At 42.9% G+C, this 16,921-nt stretch overlaps 1 protein-coding gene and 1 pseudogene across 9 annotated transcripts in view; both read left to right on the forward strand.

Moving 5' to 3' along the window:
- The window catches only part of BIVM (basic, immunoglobulin-like variable motif containing), a 38,537-nt gene extending 21,867 nt beyond the window's left edge, over positions 1–16,670 (forward strand). For 3 of the 8 annotated variants that reach the window (XM_086330544.1, XM_086330551.1, XM_086330545.1), the window contains 4 exons: positions 11,390–11,522; positions 12,141–12,227; positions 13,174–13,270; positions 14,736–16,670. In XM_086330544.1, coding sequence (XP_086186670.1) covers positions 11,390–11,522; positions 12,141–12,227; positions 13,174–13,270; positions 14,736–15,029 — 611 coding nt within the window. In that variant the 3' untranslated portion in view covers positions 15,030–16,670. The remainder of the gene's footprint in view (positions 1–11,389; positions 11,523–12,140; positions 12,228–13,173; positions 13,271–14,735) is intronic. The other 5 variants (XM_086330546.1, XM_086330552.1, XM_086330547.1 and 2 more) reach the window with 3 other exon arrangements.
- On the forward strand, positions 8,470–10,005 carry LOC147362027 (serine/threonine-protein kinase 24 pseudogene; annotated as a pseudogene). The gene has a single exon (XR_015138451.1). The product of XR_015138451.1 is annotated as a serine/threonine-protein kinase 24 pseudogene (transcript).
- Positions 16,671–16,921: the final 251 nt, after the last annotated feature.

The raw sequence follows: 16,921 nt of genomic DNA on the forward strand, positions 1-16,921 counted from the left end.
TGGCTATTCGAGGTTTTTTGTATTTCCATACGAATTGTGAAATTATTTGTTCTAGCTCTGTGAAGAATACCATTGGTAGCTTGATAGGGATTGCATTGAATCTATAAATTGCTTTGGGTAGTATACTCATTTTCATTTCTTGACATCAGAGACAGCTGGGCGCCCGTTGAGGAGTTTACACCCAACAAGAAACAGGATAAACAGCCAGTCTTTGTCCCTTACCTCAAGGGCATAATCATGGCCAGGACAAAGAAAGGAAAAAACTCTGTCTGATAAGGGAGACACTACCCAGGCTTCAGCAATATGTGAACCATGAACTTCCTGGTGTTCAAGCTGGTTTTAGAAAAGGTAGAGGAACCAGAGATCAAATTGCCAACATCCGCTGGATCATGGAAAAAGCAAGAGAATTCCAGAAAAACATCTATTTCTGCTTTATTGACTATGCCAAAGCCTTTGACTGTGTGGATCACAATAAACTGTAGAAAATTCTGAAAGAGATGGGAATACCAGACCACCTGATCTGTCTTTTGAGAAATCTATATGCAGGTCAGGAAGCAACAGTTAGAACTGGACATGGAACAACAGACTGGTTCCAAATAGGAAAAGGAGTATGTCAAGGCTGTATATTGTCACCCTGCTTATTTAACTTCTATGCAGAGTACATCATGAGAAACGCTGGGCTGGAAGAAGCATAAGCTGGAATCAAGATTGCTGGGAGAAATATCAATAACCTCACGTATGCAGATGACACCACCCTTATGGCAGAAAGTGAAGAAGAACTAAAAAGCCTCTTGATGAAAGTGAAAGTGGAGAGTGAAAAAGTTGGCTTAAAGCTCAACATTCAGAAAACGAAGATCATGGCATCCGGTCACACCACTTCATGGCAAATAGATGGGGAAACAGTGGAAACAGTGTCAGACTTTATTTTTTTGGGCTCCAAAATCACTGCAGATTGTGATTGCAGCCATGAAATTAAAAGACGCTTACTCCTTGGAAGGAAAGTTATGACCAAGCTAGATAGCATATTCAAAAGCAGAAACATTACTTTGCCAACAAAGGTCCGTCTAGTCAAGGCTATGGTTTTTCTTGTGGTCATGTATGGATGTGAGAGTTGGACTGTGAAGAAGGCTGAGCGCCGAAGAATTGATGCTTTTGAACTGTGGTGTTGGAGAAGACTCTTGAGAGTCCCTTGGACTGCAAGGAGATCCAACCAGTCCATCTGAAGGAGATCAGCCTGGGATTTCTTTGAAAGGAATGATGCTAAAGCTGAAACTCCAGTACTTTGGCCACCTCATGTGAAGAGTTGACTCATTGGAAAAGGCTCTGATGCTGGGAGGGATTGGGGGCAGCAGGAGAAGGGGACGACAGAGGATGAGATGGCTGGATGGCATCACTGACTCGATGGACGTGAGTCTGAGTGAACTCCGGGAGTTGGTGATGGACAGGGAGGCCTGGCATGCTGCGATTCATGGGGTCGCAAAGAGTTGGACACGACTGAGCGACTGAACTGAACTGAACCCATGTGCAGAAAGCTCCTTGGAGTCAAAAGTCAGAAGATAATTCTAGGCCATAATGAGTTGTGCTCCTCCCAGAAGCCTTCTCTTCGAGATCTATCTTGGCTAAGGTGTGTGTGCACATCCCAGGGGATGGTCCTAAAACATATTAACCAGGGGGAGACAAAGCAAGGTGATTGGCCTGAAGTAAGGTCTAGATCTGGAAAACTGCTTCTTTCTAAAGGATTTAAACTTCCCAAAGGCACCACTGTCTCTCTGAGTTCGCCCATGTGCCTTTCCGCATGTACTTTTCCTTTCAATAAACTTTTTACTTTACTCTTTATCTTCTGCCTGGTTGCCTGAATTTGTTCCTGACGAGGCAGGCAAGGCTAGGAACCTTAGCCCTAACTGCTGGCTCCTGTGACCCAGTGGTTAGAGCCCCTGCTTCCAGCTAGCACTCGCTGCTGCTTGCTGCAAGCTGCCGCTTACTGCTGCGTGCATCCGAAATCAAACTGAAGTCTGCTCAAGCAGAGGCTTTGTCAGCAGAGAGAGTACCTGGTTTACCAAGCTCAAGGACTGAACACAGAGTAACGGTAAATAAACAGGGTCTATTTCTGTTGCCTTTTCGCAGGCGTATCCAGCTGCTTTTGAGGCAGGCAGACTTGGAGTCCGCATAGTGATTTCTGCACATACTGGTTCTGTGATCTGAACAAGGTGCTTAAACTCTCCCTCACTGAGCCAGTGTAGACTGTTATCTTACTGAGCCAGTGTGGACCTTGTCTCCATATTTTCACCCCACAGGGTCACTGTGAAGATAAAAGGAGACGTATTTGTAATATACTTAGCCCCTTGCCTGACAGAGTAAGGACTCAATCAATGTTAATTTTATTCTTACTGACTGAGCTCTGTGCAGTGGCAGGGGGCCTTTCTCCATGGAGCCTCCCTGGTCAGGCTCAGACGGTAAAGCATCTGCCTGCCATGCGGGCAACCCAGGTTTGATCCCTGGATCAGGAAGATGCCCTGGAAGAGGACATGGCAACCCACTCCAGTGTTCTTGCCTGGAAAATTCCATGGACAGAGGAGCCTGGTAGGCTGCAGTCCATGGGGTCACAAAAAAGTCGGACACAACTGAGCAACTTCGCTCTCCTTTCCTTACTCCATGGAAAGGGGAGCCTTAAATGTTAATAATTTTTTAATAATGTTAATAATTTTTCCTGTTTCCATGGTGGCTATCAACATAGCCTCTCTAAGTAATTGATCAGGCAATGAAAAACTAAGTGAGGATAGACTTTGCAACACACATCAGTGTTTTTCCTTCGAGGGATAGGCTCTTCTCTCCATCCCTCCTTTTTTTTTTTTTTTTTTTTGATGGGAGGAGAGGAATTGTTGCTATAATTTCTTTAAATAAATTTCAATACTGTATTTTCCCAGTTTTGTTCTTGTTTTTACTTTCCCTATTACAAAACTTGAATTATCACTGTGTCTTTTTCTACATGTGTTTTCCTGAAGGATAACTGATCAACTTCCCCCTTGATCTTCCTCTTCAAAGCTCAGTGGTCCTTAGCAAGCCCTGCCTTATATCTGACACTTGGATTTCTCTTAATTTCTGTAATGCTGATCATTTTTGTCTGTTGTTTGGCATTTAGGACGTGCAGCCTCATATGATGTTGCATCTTTTTAATGTGTCTGCCCAGCTCCTTGGTCATAGGGACTTCCCTCACTAACCCTTTGATTCTATGTATGATGCCCTCTGACCTTACCCATGTGACCCTTGGGACTTCTGATTGTATTCCGAGTGGAGAGTGTTAACCTGTGTCGAGCAGAAGTCGTTCCTGTTCCATCTCATTGTAGAAGACAGAGTTGCAGAGATAGGCTTTTCTCGTTTGTCTCTGGAATATTCAGTAGTGAAAACCGTGGCCAGTTGTTAGTGTGCATTAAAAAAACTACTTTGAAATGTATCTTTTGTTTGTTTAGATTTTTTTTGTGGGGTGCCCTGTGGCACAGCATGTGGGATTCCAGTTCCCCAGTCAGAGATTGAGCCCACACTCCCTGCAGCGCCAGCTCGGAGTCCTAACCACTGGACCACCACAGAAGTCCCATGCTTAGGTTATTTTTAAGGGCCTGTTTTCTTCAACAGGCTTTACATTTTCCTGGTGACTACACTTCTTAGATTTTGGAACTCCCTCTTCTGTGGCTGATTTGCTCATTTCCTATGGGCCTTCAGGAAATGTGAACTGAGCTTGTGCACGCTCAGTCATGTCCAACTCTTTGCAACCTCATGGACTGTGGCCCGCCAGGTTTCACTGTCCGTGGGATTTCTCAGGCAAGAATACTGGAGTGGGTTGCCATTTCCTTCTCCAGGGGAGCTTCCGGACCTGGGTATTGAACCTGTGTCTCTTGAATTGGAAGGCAGATTCTTTCCTACTGAACCACGTGGGAAGCCCTCACTCATGGAATAAAAGCAAAATCCAGGGATTTTAACAAAAATTAACAGATTTGACTGTGAATATGAGTTGAAGCATTTTTTAAGAGCTGTACTTAGTAATGACTCACAAAATTTTGTGCCATAAGTTGTCAACATTAATGTCAAACTATTGGTTCACTTATTATTATTCACTTCCTATTATTGTTACTTATTAGAGTAAAACGTCAAACTGTTGGTTCCCTTAGTTATCAGCTTTTGTGCCAGGAACATCTGGATTCATTTGTTTTTAACAGCTCGCTTGAAAATTACACTAATATTCCTGTATTTCGTTTTTATTCTTCTAATAGATACCTTTGCCCTATCCCGACATAACTACCAGTTAACTGTAGTGTCTCAGTGCATCTTGAGTGGACTGTGCATTTATATTCTGTTTTCCTCATCCTCTGGTTTTCTCCAGTTCTTATTAGACACAAGATCAAATAAATCTTTTCCGTGTGTGGCACTAATATATCCTTTCCTACTTTGGGGTCTCTGTGTAACTTGCTGAAAGCGTCAAGTCCTTTGCACCATCCCAGGCGAGAGCAGATTGGTCTTTTGATGCTGTCCTGCATGTACCAGTTGAATTTAGAAGACTCCAGGGTCTAAGAACCTTGCAGGATGATACTGTGTTGCTAGATTACAAAATCCAGTTCTTGTCTTTGAAGGTATAAAAATACATTTTGATAAGTTCTTTTAGAGTTCTCTGGAGTTCTGTTCTTATAGAATACTCTGACTCAGCAGGCTCACAGAATATCAGAATGCCAATATATTAACTGAGAGTGAGAAATACAGGATCAAAGGCACCAGCGTTTCCTCTACGGCTGCTCAGGACGCGCACTGCTCCTCGCGGGGCAGCGGGCCGGCACGTTCTGGTAGTTTTGCTCTGCTTTCTCTATACCATCCGCATCACGGCTCTGCATTTGGCAGTGGCTGCTGTGTCGCTGAAGTTTCAGATTCTTGATATCCTCTTGACTCCACATCCTGATGTGGTTTAGACCCCACATCAGTCTGAATTTAGTTTCCATCTGTAATGCATTCGTTTGTCTTCTGCTAGGTAGCATCACTGTCTAGGATGACTGCCTTAATGTACTAAGTGGTGTGTTTTATTTCAGAAGGTGATCTTTTTCTGACCTTACACTGAATTTCTGGGGGTGTCCTACAAGAGGCCTATGTGCCCTCCATTCTGGACCAGACGATGTGCTCTTCCCTGACTATCTCCCTCCCATGCAGTAGTGTGGTTTTCTCCACATGCTCCTTCCTCTGCGTTGTCAGAATCCTGCCACTTGATTTTGTTCTGTCCTGAATGCCACCCCCTTCTTGATTCCTTAAACACAAGGTACTCTTTCTTCTTTGAATTACACCCCCTTTTTTTTTTTTTTTTGCATTTTTTCCACCCTATATCCAAGTCACCTCTTTTATCTTCTCTACGAGGGCAACTTGAGGTACTATGCATTCCTTGCCTTTTGTTTCCTTATGGTTCCTGATATATTGGGTTGGCCGAACAATTCAGGTTTTCCTGTTACAGAAAACGTCATGATACAGCTTACAGAAAGGCCTGAATGAACTTTTTGGCTAACCCAATAGTTGGTAGCTGTTCATTAATTTGCTTCCTGAATTGAGTGCAGTAAGAATTTCCTGTTAACCTTAGACCAGTGGCTCTCAAGATGTGACCCCTGGATGAATATCAGCATTGTCTGGTAATGTGTTAGACATGCAAATTGTCGGTCCCCACTCCAGACCTACTGGGTCAGTCACCGAGGGGTTAGGTATCAGCAATCTGTTATTTAACAAGCCCTTCCTGCTCAGGTTTGAGAACTACTGCTGTGGCCTTTCTGGGCTTCCCAGGTGGTGCTGGTGGTAAAGCTTGCCAGTGCAGGAGATGTAAGAGACATGGGTTTGATCCCTGGGTCAGGAAGATCCCTGGAGGAGGGCATGGCAACCCACTCCAGTATTCTTGCCTGGAGAATCCCATGGACAGAGGAGCCTGGCGGGCCGCAGTCCATGGGACCACAGAGAATCAGACACAAGTGAATGACAAAGCACAGCGCAAATAGTAACCGTGGGCTTCCCTGGTGGTGCTAGTGGTGAAGCATCTGTCAATGCAGGAGAGGTGGATTTGGTCCCTGGGTCAAGAAGATTTCCTGGAGAAAGAAATGGCAACCCACTCCAATATTCTTGCTTGGGCAATCACGTGGACAGAGGAGCCTGGCGGGCTACAGTCAATGGGGTCACAAAGAGTTGGACACAAATGAGGTGACTTAGCACGCACACATTGTTACCTTTCTAAAGAGGTGCTATCCCGCTTCTTTATCAGGAGTGTGGTCTTCCATTGATAGGAAGCTCAGTGATTTTTCATTCTGTGCTCAGTTGAGTCCTGGGAATTCTATGGTGGTGCTTCAGGGCTGGTGAGGGGAGAGGAGTGAGCCCGTAGATTCCCTACCTCCTTTTGGGCCACAGTAACAGCTTTGATCCTTTTTATGAACTGGCCAGACATGTAAACTTTCCTTGCAGAAGGTGTTCCATGTCAAAATAAATCTGAAAATTACTGATCTGAATTAGAGGTCAGCAAACAACAGCCCATGAGCACGCAGCAAACAACAGCCCACTTTATTTTATAAATAAAGTTTTATTGGCACATAGACATATCCATTTGCTTACACACGGCCCACGGCTGTTTCTGTCTGTGGCTGCTTTCAGCTACAGCGCCAGAGTTGAGTAGTAGCAAGGGTAATGCCCTGATCCAGGACTTCCCTGGTAGCTCAGATGGTAAAGAATATGCTTGTCATGCCAGAGACCTGGGATTGATCCCTGGGTCAGGAAGATGCCCTGGAGAAGGAAATGGCAACCCACTCCATTATTCTTGCCTGGAAAATCCCATGGCCAGAGGAGCCTGGGGGGCTATAGTCCATGGAGTTGCAAAGAGTCAGACAAGACTTAGTGACTGAACAACAACAATCTAAGTCCATCAGAACGTTGTCATGTACTTTGAAATAATAACAAAAGATATACCTGAGTAGCATGATCATTACTTCATAGAAGAAAACCCACCTCGTGTCCTCTAGAAAACTAGGACATAGTCTAAGAGTATTTGTAGCAGGTGAAATAGTATGAATATTAATGATGGCAAACTTTCACTTCTATCTCATTTGCCCCTGAATATATTCCAGACATTAATGTGACTCCTATTCATAATCCCAATAAGGAAATCAGCTGTTTTGGATTATATTTGACTTAAGGAGGGAAGTGTGAAATAAAGATTTCCATTAAAAAGTTACAATAAAGTTCTTTCACAGGAAGTTTTAGTTATCTGGGGTAACTTTTTATATGGCATTTTCACAGTCTGACAAAGATTTCAAGAGTTCTTCCTAAGCCAGTTATATGTGTAAGAATCTTTAGTATTTACTGGGTTTATGAAGAGTCCAAATCTATTTACATTTGCTTACTATTCTGGAATATATCTACAACCAAGTTCAGCTATGGAAATGAAATACTGATCATCTTCTTAATTTTAGTTCTTAGAATTCATTTAGAACTGTCCTTGGGTGTCGGTTTTTAGTTTGTCTGAGGAACTCAGCCCAAAACAGCAGAAAGATTTATTTATCATTATGAAATAGAGATTGTGGTAGAAAAGATTGCCTTGCCTGCAGGAATGCACATAATGAAGTAAAAATCTATGGTGAATCTATGAGTAAAAATCTCTTAGCTGAAACCTTGGAGAAAGAGCTTGAGACAGAAATGTTATGGTCTCCATGGAACTCACAAATTGTGTGTATCTCTGGGGGTTGGGGGTGGGCTCCCACCTTCTTGGCTCTGTTACAGCCATTGACCAGCTGTTCTTGGGCTTCAGCTATTTCAGTGGCCAGAAAGTCCATCAGAAAAGCCATAACTTGGAAATTTTCGTCTACTTCAACAATTTTTAGGATTTCCTGTCTTAATGGGCTATTTGTTCATAAATAATTTAGCTTCTTCCAGGAGATGCAAGTTAATGAAACTTCAGTTAATGGCTTTAAGTATTGAGTGGTGGTTAAAAACTGGTTTCTTATGTAATACTTTTGAAATTACTTTGTAACTAATACAGGCAGCCACTGGAAAGAAACAAGGAGAAGCAGTTATAAGGGGATGCAGTGGTTCACCAGCCAGTTTCTATAAAGATGTTCTTACCACTTGGCTTGTGAAAACCGTTCCTCTAATTTGGGTGATTTTTGTAGAAAGGATTGTAATGTGTATTAATGGGAGAAAGTTTTCATCTTTGGAAATTGTTTGGAGTTTGTATTTGTCCATATACTTCAGTGGTTTCCAAATTGGGATGTTTGCATATGACAGCTTTACGGAGTGATCTCTGTGGTCTGGGAAGAATGAATTAGAATATCTACATTTTAATCTAATTAAAAATTCCTATTTTTGTTTATCTTTTAAATTAGTAGTCAATATACATAGTTTATAAACAAACATGCTTACTTAGAAATTTCTAGGGGCTCGGCCGGCGGTGCGCGCCCCACTCCGGCTCCAGGCGCCAGCGCGCGGGCCCAGGCCGCCGGGTTCCAGCCCAGCAGCAGCGGCGGTAGCAGCAGCAGCAGCGGCGGCCGCTCGCGGGGAGGCCCCGCGCTCCTCGCAGCCCCTCCCCGGCGCGGTGCATGGAGACGAGGTCCGCCGTCCGCCCCTGAGCCCGCCGCCCGGCCCAGGACCCACGGGGGGCTAGGGTGGCCTCGGGCTCCGGCCGGCCGGCCCCCCATCCCCCGCCCCCGGCCGCCCGAGGAGGGCTGCGCGTGGCCCGCGGGCCTCGTCGCCCGCGCGGATCGCCGCGGCCCGGCCGTCCAGTCCCAGGAAGTGGCCGTCCTGACCGCCATGGCTCACTCCCCGGTGCAGTTGGGCCTGCCCGGCATGCAGGACACTAAATTGTGGATAATAATGGAATATCTTGGCGGGGGCTCTGCACTGGACCTCTTAGAACCTGGCCCTTTAGATGAAACCCAGATTGCTACTATATTAAGAGAAATACTGAAAGGACTTGATTATTTGCATTCGGAGAAGAAAATTCACAGAGATATTAAAGCTGCCAACGTCCTGCTCTCTGAACACGGGGAGGTGAAGCTGGCGGACTTTGGAGTGGCGGGCAAGCTGACAGACGCCCAGATAAAGAGAAACACCTTCGTGGGCACCCCTTTCTGGATGGCGCCTGAAGTCATCAAGCAGTCAGCCTACGACTCAAAGGCGGACATCTGGTCCCTGGGCATCATGGCCATCGAGCTTGCCAAGGGGAAGCCGCCGCATTCCGAGCTGCATCCCATGAAGGTCCTATTCCTTATCCCAAAGAACAACCCCCCGACGCTGGAAGGGAACTACAGCAAACCCCTCAAGGAGTTCGTGGAGGCCTGTTTGAACAAGGAGCCGAGCTTTAGACCCACCGCTAAGGAGTTACTGAAGCACAAGTTCATAATCCGCAACGCAAAGAAAACATCCTACTTGACCGAGCTCATCGACAGGTACAAGAGGTGGAAGGCCGAGCAGAGCCACGAAGACTCCAGCTCGGAAGACTCCGACACAGAGACGCACACAGACGGCCAGGCTTCCAGAGGCAGCGACTCGGGGGACTGGATCTTCACGATCCGGGAGAAGGATCCAAAGAGTCTGGAGAACGGAGATCTCCAGCCGTCGGATCTGGAAAGAAACAAGATGAAAGACATCCCAAAGAGGCCTTTCTCCCAGTGTTTATCTACAATTATTTCTCCGCTCTTTGCAGAGCTGAAGGAGAAGAGCCAGGCGTGTGGAGGAAACCTGGGCTCCATCGAGGAGCTGCGCGGGGCCATCTACCTGGCGGAGGAGGCCTGTTCCGGCATCTCTGACACCATGGTGGCCCAGCTGGTGCAGCGGCTGCAGAGATAATCTCTAAGTGGTGGAGGAACTTCATCCCATTGAAATCCCTTTGGCATTTGGGGTTTTGTTTTTCCTTTTATTTTTTTCCTTCTTCACCCTCTTCCTTTTCAAAACTCAACGAGAGCCTTTGCTGACTCCGCTGAAGAGGCGCACCATCGGGGGCGGTTCCCGCCGCAGGGTCGCCTGTCCAGGGCCCCACAGCCCTTCCCTGCTGGCCTGGGGCCTGATGGACTCCGGATGGGGTGGGGGAAGGCCAGCTCCTCCAAGCGATTATTTTATTATTCTCGTTTTTAATTTTAACCATAGTGCACATATCAAGGAAAGTGTCTTTGAAAACAAAAATAAACCCTGAAATGTGTATCTGGGATTATGATAAGGCGACTGAAGAAATGAAACCTCAGGTATCCTGCTTTACGTTGATAAGCACCTCCCCCGCCCCGCCCACCCCCACCCCAGGAGATGGAGAAATCGCTCTGGTGGATCAGTGTACAGACTTGTAAATAGCGTCATTTTTACGGAAAACCCTCTCGGCGTGCATAGGAATCACTGTGCACACATCGGCCAAGTGCTTCTGTAGATACCGTCAGTGGAGTAAATATTTGACAGGCCATAACTTGAGTCTATTGCCTTGCCTTTATTACATGTAAATTTTGAATTATGTGACCAGTGATTTGGGTTTTATTTTGTATCTGCAGGGTTTGCCATTAATAATAATTAAATGCCCCTCTTCGGGAACACTCCCTCTGTTTGTACCTCAGCAAATGCAGATTTTTTTCCTCCTGAGTGCCCTACGACCCCTTCGGTACACTTAGAAGTTGATTTTCCTGTTTTCATCGATGGTACTATTTCTTAGTGTTTTAAATGGAAACATATCGCGCCTCATGAAGCTTTAAATTATTTCAAGTTTGTCCCCGATGAAGCGTCCTTGTCTCACTTTGGCTGGAGCCGCGCCCGGCCCGTGTCCCGCGCCCGCCGGCCCGTCCTCCCAGTAGGGTTTTCTGTTGCACCTTGTAGTGAAACCTGCATATCATCTTTCGAAACCTCAACGTGTCTGAATGCTTTCACGAATAAATTTTGTAACAGGATTTTTGCACAAAAAAAAAAAAAAGAAAGAAATTTCTAGTGACAGATGTATACAATCAGAGAAGTTGAGACCCTTGCTATACATACCAAGTATTAACTTTTATAGACAAGCATATGTGTTATTTGAAGGTTTTGGTAATCAAGGACATATTTCAGTTATTTAGTTTGCTATTCAGTTTATCTGAATTTCAGTCTAAAGGGTAAGATTGAAATACATTAATTTTTAAAAAAAATCTATCAATAGTTATTCATTTTTTCCCCAGCAATGTCCATTTGTCCCAAGTAATGTCTTTTCTGCCTTTGAGTCCTTAACTGTTTGTATAATTACTTGTGTGTGTGTGTGTATGTATATATATATATATATATATATATATATATATATATAATATACAACATATGTATTGTATAATTGTTTGTATGAAGCATAGACAGTGTTTTATGGTCCCTCAGTTGGTTTGTTTTTGCTTTTTTGTAGCATCTGGGGCCTTGTCAAAGTTAACTCATGGATTGAAAGATGAATCATTAGCTTATATCTATCATTGCCAAAATCATTATTTTTGTCCAATTGGCTTTGAAGCAACCCCTGTCAAGGCAAATAAAGCATATAGGTAAGCATTTTTATATTTTATGTGCATACTTCACCAGGAAAATATATTGTTGAAAGCATTTATGAAATATTTGGTTCATTAGACATTGGAAGACTTGATGATTTGCTTTCCTTACATCAAGTAAGACTATCCTTTTAAACATTGTAGCTTAATCTTTTGCAGAATTGTGTTTGGTTTATTAGGCTTTTCTCGGGATTCCCTGGTGGCTCCGTGGTAAAGTATCTGCCTGAAATGCAGGAGAGGCAGGTTCCATCCCTGGGTTGGGAAGATCCCCTGGAGAAGGAAGTGGCAACCCACTCTAGTATTCTTGCCTGGAGAATACCATGGACAGAGGAATCTGGTGGGGTACAGTCCATGGGGTCTCAAAAGAGTCAGACACGACTTAGCAAGTAAACAACAACATTTTGTAACAAGGGATCAAGCCCTACCTAATTTATGCTTCCTCTTTAATGGCCTCTGGAGTTTTGTTCAAACCTTAACTCCAGTTCTATTCTAGTACTAATGAATGCTATTTCTGCATAAACTTCAGTGTATGTTTTATCAGTATATAATTAAAGTAATATTTTCAAGAGAGTGAATGACTTTATGAAGCTTACTGTGAATGTATTTTATATCTAGCAGGGGTCCCCTCACACCACAGGAAGTAGAATATTGGATCTTAATTGGAGAATCAAGTAGAAAACATCCTGCTATTCACTGTAAAAAGTATGTTAACCCTTCCCTCTCCACTTTTTTCTCAATTTCTGCTAAAAAGCCTGTTGGAATTTTAATTAGAATAGAATCCATAGAATCCATAGTTTAATTTGGGGAGCATTACATCTGAATAATGTAGAGTTTTCTCTTTATAAACATAGACTGTATCTCCGCTTAATTAGAGCTTTAATTTCTCCTGGCAATGGTATTTCTCAGCATAGAATTATATATATATTTTGTTAAAAATTTTTCCTATATTTTTTGATGCTATTGTAAATTGATTTAGTTGAAGTAATAGTTGAGTTACAATGTTGTGTGAGTTTTAGGTGTACAGTAATGTGATTCAGTTATATATATACACATATATATTTTTAAATTATTTCCCATTATAGGTTATTACAATATTGAATATTGTTCCTATAAACTGATTTTTAAAACATTTTATCTCCCAATTATTTTCTGGTAGTGTACAAAAATACAATGGATTTTTCTATATAGGCCTTAAATCTTACACCTTTATCAAATTCAGTTGTTAGTTCTAGTAACAGATTTGCAATACAAAGCAATTTGTAATTGTTTTGGATTTTCTATACCATCAATCATGTTGTTTATGGATAAAGGCATACTAACTTAGAAAACTTTTGAAAATGTACTTGACTCCAATTAAAAAGAAAATATGGAATGTTTCCACACCAGCCTGCAGGATGTCACTTAACAGGTTGATATATATTTTTATTTCATGTGGAGAGTAACCATTTTTAACCTTGGCATTAGTTGGATAAAGAGAACTGTCATTTAAAAGAGGATTTATGAAAACCTAATAGATGAAGTAATCCTCTGATGGAAGAATTATTGCCATGGAACTGTTGTAGCAAATTGCTCATGTGAAAAGTTCCATTACTTTTTAAAAGTATTTTAAACCTAAAGAAAATTGTGCTTTATTCTTCCTTAACAATAGATGGGCAGATATTGTTACTGATCTAAACACTCAAAATCCAGAATATCTAGATATCCGGCACTTAGAGAGGGGGCTGCAGTACCGAAAGACAAAGAAGGTAAGAATCGCACTGTGTGTGGAAGTATTTCTCAACTGGCTGAAATGCAGTCATTTTCGTCAGCACTCTAGGTTGTAAATAACAGAAACCCAGTTCAGACCATTTTAGACAGAAAAGTGAAAACCAAGGACACGTGTCTTTAAAAGGAAATTTACAGTAGCTAGGACGGGGTAGCAATCTAGATGTCCATTGACAGATGAGTGGATAAAGAAGTTACGGTGCATATGCACAATGGAATATTACTCAGCTATAAAAAGAAATGCATTTGAGTCAGTTCTAATGAAGTAGATGAACCTAGAGCCTCTTATACAGAATAAAGTATGTCAGAAAGAGAAAAGACAAATATTGTATACTAACGCATATATATGGAGTATAGAAAGATAGTACTGATTCCACGTGCAAGGCCGCAAACACAGACATAAAGAAAAGACTTTTGGACGCAGTGGAGGAAGGAGAGGGTGGGATGAGTTGAGAGAATAGCACTGAAACACACACACTACCATATGTAAAATAGATAGCTCATGGGAATTTGCTGTATGATGCAGGGAACCCAAAGCCTGTGCTGCGTGACAACCTAGAGGGGTGGCACGTGGGTGGGAGGAGGGAGGGACGTTCAGAAGGGAGGGGACCAATGTATACCTGTGGCTGATTCATGATGATGTATGGCAGAAACCACTGCAATATTGTAAAGTAATTATCTTCTAATTTAAAATTTAAAAAAGGCAAGAAGTCCAGCCAGGTGCCAGGCAGAAATGTTATCAGGGGCAGGGAGCTAGTCTATCTCGTTCTCAGCTGTCTTTCTCTTTGCTTCCTGAAGATCATCGTCTTTCAACTTAGGTCTCCCTTTCAGAAGAACAGTCTAGACTGAGACGGGCCTGCCTCCAGCCCAGTTCTGTAGTGGTGGCCCAGCTGGAGTCAGGTGCTGACTCCCGGGGCATTAACTGTGGCCTTGGGGCAGAGCCGTGTTTACCAACAAGGCCTCTGTGGGTGGTTCTCAGGGAATGGTATGTTCTGTGGGTTGAGGAGACAGCCCGTCGCTATAATCCCACTAACATGTGAAGAACACATAGTGGGGAGAGGAAGAGGAATGATCTTGGTGTTTGGATTAGGCAATGTGGGAGCACCGAGCGTGAGTGAGAGGTAGAGAGGCAAATGGGGGCGGGGAAGGGGTCTTGGCTCCTGTGGACATTGTTATATTTTTGTAAAGGCAGCTGGTCAGGAAAGATGCTGGGTAGTGTGATCTGATGATGTCGGAAAGGATAAATACTATTTAGATGCAGATGACGGCGGGGAAAAAATCCCATGGACAGAGGAGCCTGGTTGGCTACAGTCTATGGAGTTGCAAAGACAGCACAACTGAGCATGCATGCATGAAGGAGGGAAAATAAGAGAATTCATTGGAACCCACATAGTATAACTAGTTTCCTCTTGTTTTCTGAACCCAACATTTTTTTTTTCTTCTTAGGTTGGAGGAAACTTGCATTGCATCATAGCATTCCAGAGACTTAGCTGGCAAAGATTTGGCCTTTGGAACTTTCCGTTTGGAACTATTAGACAGGAATCACAGCCTCCAATGCATGCCCATGGAATTGCCAAATCTGAGAGTGAGGACAATATCTCCAAGAAGCAGCACGGGCGCCTGGGCCGGTCTTTTAGTACTGGTTTCCATCAGGACTCAACATGGAAAAAGATGTCCAGTATCCACGAGAGAAGGAACAGTGGCTACCATGGTTACAGTGATTACGAGGGGAATGACTGACCATGCTGGGTCCCTACGCTGGGGGTCACACACACAGCTGGTCGATGCAGGACTGCGTTAAGGCAGTACGAGATTTTAAGTCTATGTTAAATAGGAACAGATCTTGTGGGGCAAAACATAACCTTGTAGTTCCTCCAGTAAATAAGCTTGTATATGAATAGGATGGGTGATTTCAGACATATAAACAGATAAGCACAGATTTTTTTTTTGTCCTTTTAAAATTAAGAGTATATAAACATTCTGGACAGTTTTGCAAAGTCCAATAAAATTACATATAAACAAATCAGACACAATTTCATTCAATAACATCATGATTTGAAATACTTAAGCATGAAGGGACTTCTCATGACTTGACCCCCAGATATTTGTTGCAGTTTTATTCCTAAGCTCAAAATTTAAGGTACTCACTCTCTGTCCTTTAAAGAAAATTGGGGCTGTTGACTTCTAGTTTTTCTCTTGGGTTAAAGCTCATTTCAAATAACTTAGTGAGTCTAGAAATTCCTTTTTACTTGTAGCAGTATCTTGCCTGCCTCGTATTTTTCCTGATTAACTTTCTCAGGATTCTCAATAAAGAGGCAAAAGAGAAAAGACTCCAGGCACTGATCTTTTCTGCTGGTGCAGATGGATGACTTCCTGCATCAACTCAGGTGTTCTGGACTTTCTTGGTATGTTGTTGTTACATATTGACAAGAACTTTAGGTCTTGAAAGACTTCCATAAGTCTACAATAAACCTTGGTTTAGGGATAGAGTAAACGAACAAGTGGGTTTCCCTGATGGCCCAGTGGTAAAGAACCCGCCTGCCAATGCAAGAGTCATGGGTTTGATCCCTGGGTTGGGAAGATCCCCTGGAGATGGAAATGGCAACCCACTCCAGTATTCTTGCCTGGGAAATCCCATGGACAGAGGAGCCTGGCGGCTACAGTCCATGGGGTCGAGAAGAGCCGGACATGACTTAGCAACTAAAACAACAAAATAACAAGTGACACCTGAAGTTTCTACACCCAAAGTAACCTTTGAGGTGAGATGTGATATGTGACTGGTCCCCCCATATGGAGTCATGTGTTGATAAAAAAAAGCATTAAGATGTGTTAGGACTGCCCATCACTCAGAGGGCAACTATCCGTATTCCAGGCTCTGAGCTCTTTCCTTTTGTAAAACCATATAGACTATTAGCTGTTTGAAGAGAGTGTGTAATTGTTCAGAACGTGTGGATTTCATGTATTTGAGCTCCTGTCCAGTTGCTGTCAGTTTTTCTTCTTCTGCCAACCTGTGACTCATGAACAACTAGGATCTTTTGTCCTTTCATTCCAGGGGCTGTTCCAGGACTCCAGTCAGTAACTTGATTATTACAAGGTGCTGAATATGTTGGTAACCATATTGCAATACACCTCAAGGAAAGGGTTCAGATTTTTATTTTGAAAATATTTTCATTTCCTTCTCTTTTGAATTTTATATCCATGTATCCACTCAGATACTCCTAGCCTACAGATGGGGATATTATGAAATGGGCATTTTTCTGAAGAGAATATTTTGCTTGAAAGGTCAAGGACTGAAAGAGATTTGTAGGTCATTGATTTTGTTACTTCATACTGGAACTTTTAAGAAGTTTTCATCAATAAAGTTTTGTTTTCTACTTTTAATCATGTGAATGTTTTGAACTTTTAAGGATGGAGTGGCCTTATAATTTGAAGTATATGACAGAGGTACATGACAGAATTTGTCAATTCTGCCTGAGTAGTATAAGAAACATCTGACTTTTATAATTAGTGAGACTATAGGTATATGTCTGTAATTTTAGATTTTTGTAAGACTTTATAACAGGAAATAGAAAATGTAATTCTTTAGCTTGAACCAAATGAAAACTGTGATTTCTGGAGGTCAAATCTTGATT

This window comes from Bos grunniens, chromosome 12 (assembly GCF_055505025.1).
Source record: "Bos grunniens cultivar Pamir isolate PY7600 chromosome 12, Bosgru_T2T1.0, whole genome shotgun sequence".
NCBI lineage: Eukaryota > Metazoa > Chordata > Mammalia > Artiodactyla > Bovidae > Bos > Bos grunniens.